This window comes from Anguilla rostrata, chromosome 12 (assembly GCF_018555375.3).
Source record: "Anguilla rostrata isolate EN2019 chromosome 12, ASM1855537v3, whole genome shotgun sequence".
Lineage (NCBI taxonomy): Eukaryota > Metazoa > Chordata > Actinopteri > Anguilliformes > Anguillidae > Anguilla > Anguilla rostrata.
Window position 1 is genome coordinate 28,038,283 of NC_057944.1, and position 9,820 is coordinate 28,048,102.

The following is a 9,820-nucleotide window of genomic DNA, read 5'->3' on the forward strand; positions in this document are numbered from 1 at the left end:
CTGGCAACATTTCCTGTGCTGGTGAGGGGTGAAGTCAGACTGAAAATAAAACCAAAAGCAATGGAGGGGAAAGATACTCCATCTATCTCTTGTCCTCATGGCGTGAGACACCAAAAAAAAAAAAAACAACACAAAAAGCAGGGAGTGATCTGTTCCGCAGAGTGGCTGAATCCTAATTACACAGACTAATGTCCCGTGGAAAGCGCCATTATCTAAATGGCCCCAGAGAGGGGGACAGGCTTCGCACATCCAACTCCAAAATTTCAGTCTAAATGCTAATGGATGTCTCAAATCAGGCAGATTAAAATATATACGTTCGCTTACCAAGGCAAGGCAGATAAGATTTTCAGCAGCCCTTAATTCCGTGGCACGCGCATTTAAATTCGCAATGAATAAGCCAGGACGAGTTATGTCACTGTCTTCCCCCCTCTGCCCCCCCTGCTTGCCTCTCCTAATATGTCTGAGTGGATGCCACGTGAAACATATTTGAGGCCCGGCGGTGGCGGAGCCATCCAGCGTCTGACTGCAGCTATTGGGCCTGCGTGCTACCTCTGCAGTCCTCGGCCGCCGCTTACTCTGAGCAGTAGTAATTATCCTCCGGAGAGCCAGCAGGAAACATTTAAGTGTTGTCATTTTTTGACATATTACAAGTGTCTTGGATGACAAAAACACACAGCAGTGAAAATACATTTGAAAATATAATTTATTTAATGTATGTTGCCTGCCCCTTATAGTAGAATACATGGTTCATGATTTTAAGACCAGAGACTCGTGTCCCCTACTGGGGACAAAAATTAATTACCAGGTCTTAGAAGGTTAAAATTAGTTGATTCATTTGTCCTTGCTAAGGTTTATGGAACGGGCAAAGGAAAAGGTGTGAGAGCTGTTTCAGAACCTGTCCAACTGGAACCTTCAATAGACTGGGTGCCTGTCACCCTGCACTTGTTGAAAAATTGGCCCATCTACCATGTAACAAGGCTCCTGAAATAAGACCTTGGATGCTGGGGACAGAAAAGCAAGGAATAGAGCAGACAGACAAGGCTGAGCGCTAGACACAGCCTTCAGCAGAGCAGCAGAGTTGTGGCACCCTGCCCCCTCCCCACCTTACTCACTGTCACTAGGATTTAGACAGACTGAACCTCCCATAGTGCACTACTTTGCTCCATTCACAGCCCCTCAGCAGAAATCAGCTTACTTGTATGTGTTCAGGTTTTTTACAGAGTTGTCTGGGTCTTGACAGTCTAATTTGATGTCAGCCTCTCTCTCTTTGGAAAGCAGAACACGTCACGAGGATGCTTTCGATGCGCCCACGGACTGTTTTCGTCACCTTGGATTTTTTTTTTTAAGCCACTCCTCCACTGATGTAAGGACTAGTGACGTTGGCGGTGGGATTTTCATGCGCCAAACTAGTATTATTTATGTTCTGAGGTCAGGAGGGAGAAAAATCGCACAATATGCCTGGCCACTCCGCAGTCGGCAGAAAAAGGGAGCTTTTTAGCATATGGGTGACGCTTCTCTCTTTGTTTCTGACATCCAAATGACTTTGGAATTGGTACTGAGGAGGCAAAATGCTCTTCAATTGGACCAGCCCTCGAAGCCATTGAATAATGAAATCTCGCGAGCACATTTTATGCAAGCCAGCCAGAGCCAGAATGATGCTGAGGGGAACGGGTTTGCAAAATGGATCAGCCGACACAGACACACACGTGGACATACAAAATAAGCCATATCACACACCATATTCAGGGATGCTAACTGGAATGCATCAGTAAACCATTTTCTTAAAAGGACTCCATCGAGAGAGAACTACCATCCACAGGATCCTTTGAGTTTCTGAGCTGCGCACAAAATGATTAATTAAACACCATGGCACGCTGTTCAATAAATCATTGGTGTGCACGTTCATTCGTGAAGCAAATTTCCCAGTTCCTCTATGATTTGCCATCTTCTGCTGTTGAACATGGAAATGATTTTATTAAGCAATGACAGAGAGGACCGCCTTTCACTCTGAGACCACTTGAGTGGTGAACCCAAAACTATGCGCCAAACTCAAAGGGCAGAGCGAAGTCCCAACAGACAGACACACTGGGACCCTCTGCAAGGAAATGAACCCTTGAAGTCATCATAGATGCACTGTCTTATGAAATATTAATAACAGAGCAATACTTTCCAGAGTACTGCACAATTTTTCTTCCATCCAGGGGGCAAATTTTGCCAGATATTAAAACAGAAAGACACTGACAAGTAAAATGTTGGGTCCATCACAGATTGCATGTGCTGTGCACGATGTTCTGGTTTCTGCTCACTTTTTCCATTGCCTTGGAGCTACAGACAGGAATTTTTGGGATTTTCCCCTTGATACACTTTCATTTGGCATTTTCTGGCTTCATAATAAACCAAGCTCATAAGCCTTTGATTCTGCATCAGTGTGCAGTGAGACTTGCTTTTCAAAGGTGATTCAAGAGAGTTGTGTTGAGAGGGCCATTTCAATTTAAACTTGGGGGATCAAGCAAGGCTGGCAAAATTCAGAGATCAAATAATAATGGGCATGGACGTAGGCTACAGTGTGTTTTAGGTTGCAATGCAGAAGAAATGGGATAATTAAAATCATACTTTAATCATACGAATGTGATTTAAAAAATGATCTTGTGTAGTAAGTATATACACGTTTCAAATGGATTGTCACTTTTGTTTCCTTTTCTCCTCATCATTTGACGGTAAGGAGAAAAAAAGTCACACTGAAACATCTAATATTATTTGATGTCGCGTGAGAAGACAGTTTTACAAATCAAACGCGAAAACAAGCTGCCTGAATGGTAGGATTCGCAGAAATGTCGGTCAGATTCTCTACATTTGCGCTTGCAATTGCGAGCTTTTACGCTAATAAGATGCAAGTGGCTCTTAGCTCTGAAGGCGAATTAGTTCCTCAGAGAAACAATCTCGACTCCGCTCTCTAACCCTCTTAGCGGTGGTTGGGGGGAAGGGGGTGTGTATGTGTGGGGAGGGGGGGTCTTCTCCCTGGTTGCTAAGGGCAACGGGGTGAGAGAGATGGTGTGTATTTGCGGAGCCCCAGCTGCGCGTCTCTTAATACCACCGCGACCCTCACGTCCTCGCGCAATTCTCCACACTGAGTTGGTAGCTTTGAGGCAAGAGGATGCGAGCGCGGATTTAGTTTCAGTGTCTTTTCCCGTCTGGAGCAGATTATTACCTTTCTCCTGCACGCAGGAACGGATTTAGCAACACGAACACAAGGTTTGGAGATTATTACTATTATTAACGTATTATTTGCCTTCAATATTTTTTTAAAGTCAATATTCCATATTAATTTCTACATTGTGGTGCCACATTTGATGTTTTTATTATTTTACAACATACAATATTGACGTAAGTGAAATTAACGTTTGCTTGCGGCATATGGTTAAGCATGGTTCATCTTGGTTACGTGGAGCTCTGTGCAGGTTGTGTTGGATGCAAGTAGTGTTTCTAGACAAAAGGCATTGTGCACTTTCGGTTGCTTTTGGTTCCGTGTTAAATTATTGTATTTTTATGTATCTATTTGGAAGATTGATCGACTGCTTGGGAGATTTACGACGTGGTTAATTTATCCTTCTGTTAAATGCGAATCGTTCGAGCCAACTGCAGCTTGGTCTTTATTTATTTATTTTGTTGTAAACAGGGGCTCTAGTCTCATTCCATCAGCTTCCAGCATTCACTGCTTGCCCTCTCGCACATTCTAATTAAATCCACTCAAGGGTGAATTTTAACGGGGCCAAGTTCGTCCTCAATGAGGCTATTTCTGAAAAATCTATCTGTTTGAAAAAATTATAAATGTAAGGATACCAACGAGGATATGGTGGGGTTGAAAAAAATCGTCGACAGGTGGCAATTATATATGACTTTAAGCAAAATATGATTAATTCGCTTTGTTAAAGGCTTATTTTTATGTCATTAAAATCTGCATTGCTTTATGAACCTCGCAGCTTTGAAACGCGTATCAGCTATTTTATTATGGTTATCAATGATTATTCGCTCATTGATAATACGGTGCGGCGCGCCAGAAGGACAATGAGGAGCTTGTATTTCCATTACTTTTGTTTGTGACTGTCTCGTAGTGGGCTGTATATATAGCTAGCTCGCAATTGGCCGACGTTTCTGCTGAAGAATACCCTAAGGACAAAGATAAAATATGTTTATTGTCCCTGCTGATATCACGGGTAAAGCAGTAAATACTAGTATCGTTCCGTGGGCTTTCGAGACAAAAAAACACAGTAACAATTCCATTGACGTTCAAAAGGCGTGTGTAGGCTATGCGTGTTTATGTGTGTGCCTTTGATAGAAGTATTGTGAATCATTTAGAAATGTAAATGAGGTTTAGAAAAGCACGGTCAACTGCTGTCTGGATAATTTGCATTGGCTTTTTCTCTCGTTCGGTCATTAGAATTATGGTCTATTTCTGTAGCGCAAGATTCTGGAGCTCAAAGCTAAGCTCAGTACCTCTCGCGCTCATATAGTCGCCTTAGCATAACAAAAGAACGAGGAGTGGTGAAACGGGAAAAAGGACAAACCCGCCAAGGAGCTCAATTGTCCGTGCGTAAGTCTGGACAGACCAGCGTTGTTACGTTTCCTTTTGGTAAAAAAGGGGCCAGACGGTCCGAGAGCGCGCATCCACCGCAAAATCCAATTAAAACGTTTCATTTACTTAATGCTTCTCACACAAAAACATCAAAATTGTTTTACGACGTAAGGTTGTATGGTTACTGTATTTATTTTACATCACATGCAGTCAGAAGGGTCATTTGAATAATCAAATGTACCAAAGTATGCAACTAGATCACGAGATGTACCCCTGGTGTTTCAGGTAGAGTAGATTACTGGAAATTCATTAGAATCCTCAATCGGTTGGTGGAATGGTGATATTGGGGAAAAACAACTTTCGAAAGGTCATCATGTCGAAGAATATGGCTACATTCTTGGAAATTACAGAATCCCTTTTTAATGGAAATATATTAATCAATCATCCCCAAGGAGAAATGTCATTTTGTGCAGCTGTGTAAACAGCCATTCTTCATAAGCAGAAATGATCTTCAACTCAGACTAACACTCTGTTAAACCTACATTTAAAGTTCACCCTCAGCATACCCCAACCCCAGTAAAAATTTTTAATTCCTAGCAAAAAAATAAATAAAAATACATATGTTTCCTTTAGTTTAATTATTTCAGCGTGCTTTCCTGCAAGTCAGCTTGTTTTACTCAGTTTGTAAAAAAAATAAAAAATAAAAAATACAGATAAACCATTAAAATGGCTCTGATTGCTCAGCGAATCACTGATCCACTTAACTGCTCAATGCTGCTCTTGAGCATCTAGGTAACAGAAGTCAAAACCCCTCAAAGCAACATCAGCTCTCTGGGATATCATCTTTACTCATTCAATGCACTGAGCTTGGGTTGAACAGGTCCTGTGCTCATCCTCATTGAGATAGCCATTATCTTCATCTTACATTTGAATGTGTTTCCCGTGAAAATGGTGGGAGTGCGGCCTATTTTAAACACGCTGGCTGCACATGCAGCAGAAGTGATTACATACAGCCTGGCTTTCAGAGTGAGCCTTGGTAGTCAGCTATCTCTTTGATTTATGTATTGATTGGTTTTTTCTTTTTCCTTTCTTTTCCCCCTTGCCAGATTTGTGGTCAGTGATATAAACGTTGGAACGTGATGCAGAAGCCCTCCTCTCAGACAGGAAGCCAGAGAGGAAGAATGTCAATTTCGGCTCACGACCAATGAACTCATTCTGTTGAGTGGGGAAGGAAATAATCTCAACAGTCGAAGTGAGGAGTATTGCAAGGAAGAAACTCTTTTTTAAAACAATATGGCAGCGGCAGCATGTGCCAGTCCCATTGAAGGGGATGGGTGCGAGAACACGGCGGAGGTGGAGGCTGCAGTCCTGGAGTCTCCCGCAGGCCAAGCAGAAGAGGAGCAAATTGCTGGCGAGGTCCTGCCAGCCGATGGAAAATCTAAACCAGCATCTGAGAAAATCTGGGGATCCTTTCTGAAAAACAGTGGACTGGGGAAGGTTATGGGAGGGAGGAAGAAGAAGGAGCAGGTGGCAGGGGGTGTGGATGCAAGTGTGGAGGGTGTGGAGCAGGATAAGTCCCCTGTCCATAGCCAGACTAATCAAGGGGAGGGACCCTCATCTCCCTCGAGCCCTAATGAGCAGGGTTCTGGACAGGCTGGGTCTCAGGAACAGTGCATAGAGAAGGAATTAGATGGTGAGGAGACCACACAAGAACAAAAGGTATCAAGCTTGAGCAAGGATGCCAAGCCAAAGCAGGGGGAGAAATCCAGTGTACGCGACTTCATCCGCAAGCCTGTCGCCAAGATTTTCTCTCACAGAAGCACAGAGAAAAAAGACTGTGGTACTGAGGCTCCTAAACATGGGAAGACCCGATCCAAATCTCTAGACAGGCTGGAGGACCCTGAAGTGTGTGCTTCTGCACTAGACCAAACAGATGATTCACAAGGGGGAGGAGAGCCGCACAAATCTGCTCACCACTCTGCCAAACACATGAAACGCTGGCATTCCTTCAAAAAGCTGATGGCCCAAAAGACTCTAAAGAAAAGCACAGAGGAACACAAGGATGTGGAGGGTGCAGAGGGTCCCAGCAGCGATACTCAATTAGATGCTGAAACTTTGGAGTCGGCTGGAAAATTGGACCACACTGGACAGAAAAGGTGGAAACTGAAGCGGTCATGGACTTTCCAAGGCCTGAAGAGGGATCCCTCTGTCATCGGCATCCACAAACCAAAGGGCTCAGACAAAGACTCATTAGATAATCCTAAAGGAGAAGAAACCCCCGCTAATGATGACCAGGGGGCTGTGGCATCCTCTGAGGAGCCTAAGCCAGCAGGAAAAGGGGACACGCTGGAGAAAGGCAGTGTGGAGCAGGAGGAAGAGAAAGCCCAAGCAGCACAGCGTACAAAGTCAGTTGATTACCATGCCAATGAGATCTGGACCTCATTCAAAAAACGTGTGATCCCCAAGTCAAAGCGGGCATCAGATGCTGGTGCTGGGAGTGGGGGCGGTGGCGAGGAAGAGGTGGCAGGAGAACATGAGCAGGCAGAGGAGCAGATAGGTCAAGAGCATGGCAAGTCCACCAAGTCGAAAAGGACTCACTTCAACCGTGCTGTGTCACTGAAGAACTTCATCATGCGCAAGGGGAAGAGCACCAGTGTAGACCTGGGGGAAGCCCCTGCTGGACAGAAAGAGGAAGGTGCAGAGAGCACCGGTGACATCTCTGCCAGTGCACCTGTCACCAAGAATATCAAAGAAGGGGACAGCCCTGCTGATCAGGCTGTTGTGAGCGAACCTGAGGCTCCAGTCGCTGTACAAAATGGGGGTGATGAGAAGGCAGAGGCTGTAGACACTAACAGACAGCCAAGTGCATCTATAGGTCAGGAGCCAGAGAAAGGTCACCTGGATGCAAAGGAGGAAACCCAAGCAGAACCTGCATTAGAGGCTGCTTGCGGAGAAACGAAGGGTCACAGGGAGAATGGATCCTCGGGTGCTGGTTGTGATAGAAAAGGCTCTGGGATGGAGGGTGAGGATGAGAATCCTAAGGACATTATGGCACATGACCGTGAAATAATTCCCCAAGAAGACGGACCCCAAGAAATAGCCAGCCAAGAGGACATCAACTCCCAAGAGGCAGCGCACCAGAGCGAGAATGCTTGCTCCAGTGGTTCAAAGGATGAGACGAGCCTGAATCAGGAGCAGAGCTCTGATGGGAAACCCTGTTCTGGCAACGCAGTTGCCCAAAGCGGTGAGTGTTCAACTGAAAATGACTGCTATGACCCCCTGCATTCTGGAGGTGACATAGCAGTACTAGATACTAGTTTTGAGTTAGTGCCCATTTTGAATGGGCCTCCTCAAAATGGAGGTGCCCATCCTGGTACAGTCGAAACAGAGACTGAACCAAATGACCAAGAGGAGAACCAGAAGAGGATGTTCTATGAGGCTGCGGCCTCCATCGTTCAAACGGTGGTGTCTGCAGCCGCTGAACAGTTAGCCAAGGAGAAGGACCTCCTGGACAATGGGTTCAAGGGCTCCTACTACAACAACGACAACTTTCTGGATCTCGATGTGAATTACTGTCTTTGAGCAGAGTTTTATATTGATTGAGGCCTCTCAGCACTGGCTCTGGAGGGCCAAATTACAACAGGGCCCGTAGCTCTCATCTTCACAGGCATCTAGGGTTGTTTTCTGAAATAGATTAATCAGGGAAAATATTTTGGTTGGATAAACTAGTCTTTTCTTCCAGTCTTTTAAAGGCCATATACTTCCGCACTTGATAAGTCCAGCCAAATGCTTTGTTTGGATGAATGTCCTTGTGTTAGTGTCTTTGTGTTTTTGTGTGTTTGTGTCTGTGTTGTGCATTTGGAGGGTGTGTATAAGTGTTAAAAATGTATTTTTCCAGAGAACCGCCTTAGGTAATCTTGAAACTGCTCTCAGAGACTCTCAGAGTTCAGAAGAGAAGATAAATTAGCTTGCATTCAAGGTGATTTGTCAAGTCAGGTGATACTGTGGCCCTCCAGCCTCAGGTTGAATAACAAGGTTTCAGAGGATGATTGAGGTCCTGCGTTTGCAGTCTTTCAAAAAGGCACCATTTTCAGTGTACTTGTTCCAAATATGGAACAAGATCAAGATTTCCATCTTACTAATTTTCTGTGCTTGGCGCTTGTAGTATGAAATAGTTTGTGCTGTGATGCTGTATTTTGGTAGTCAATGAGCAAAGTAAATGACAAGTCAAGTAAATGACAAATTTGATGCCTGTAAACTGCCTCTCACTACCATGTGTGCTACTAAGTCTATTTTTTAACGAGTGTTTTATTTTTGAATATACATTTTAATATATTGAATCTCTTTTGTTATCATTCACCAGAAAAATTGGCGGGAAAGGTGAAGCCACACACGGAGCATTAGATCTGCATGGGATTCATTCAGCGAGGAGCTTTTCCCCCAAAAACGGAATAATCATGTTTACGTCCTGATTCGTTGTGGTGAGAGTGATGCAATATGTATAATTAAAAATTCCAAGTCTCAAAAAGCAATAATTCAAAGATCAGAGCAGTTCTTTCTATCACTCCATTGTAAATGTTTACTTGTCCTTTAGTGAGATTTTATATTGTCAGAAAAAGACATTTCATTCCTTTCCCATCAAATGTTTATTTCATGGATCCGGTATTCTGGGATCAAAAGACTGTTAGTTTTTTAACAAATGCCCTTTTGTTTGAGTGTAGTTTTCCTTCACTAGACATTACAAATGTGGAACATGAACCCAACTGAAATAATCTTCCTCTAAGCCATCCCATTTGTGGTTCATTGAGGAATGTGTTCCAATCTCTGTGTTAATGTTTTTAGACTGTTATCTTGTGTACATGAATAAACCCTCGAAAATGTGAATTCGGTTGTTGCGTTTCCTTACATAAGAGACAGTCATATGAAGGTAAAAAAATGTTATTGCTCTGTATTTGTTTTGTAGGCCAGGCTATGTTCAGATTTCCAACAGTTTAGGGAATTAGTTGTATTAAACTGTTCTGCCACTGGAAGCAGATTGGAGGCCACCATTTTCTGTAACAGAACAAACTTGATACATTTGCCATTTTCTCAGCAATTTAATACACCACATTCTTCATATCTTAAAGCTAAATTAAATTTGTATTTTTTAAAGGGTACATGTCCCACTGTGTACCAATGCAATGTCATTGTCGTTATGGAAGTTGCTACTGTCTGAAAAGTGCTGCTGTCTTAAGTGAGTGAGTCAAC

General features: G+C 43.6%; 1 protein-coding gene across 1 annotated transcript; it reads left to right on the forward strand.

Annotated features, from left to right (window-relative positions):
- The first annotated feature begins 3,033 nt into the window (after nucleotides 1–3,033).
- On the forward strand, nucleotides 3,034–9,457 carry si:ch211-137a8.4 (uncharacterized). The gene is made up of 3 exons (XM_064303416.1): nucleotides 3,034–3,252; nucleotides 5,680–7,817; nucleotides 8,937–9,457. The coding sequence occupies exons 2-3, from the start codon at nucleotides 5,867–5,869 to the stop codon at nucleotides 8,975–8,977; spliced, it is 1,992 nt and encodes a 663-aa protein (XP_064159486.1). The 5' UTR covers nucleotides 3,034–3,252; nucleotides 5,680–5,866; the 3' UTR covers nucleotides 8,978–9,457.
- The last annotated feature ends 363 nt before the right edge of the window (nucleotides 9,458–9,820 follow it).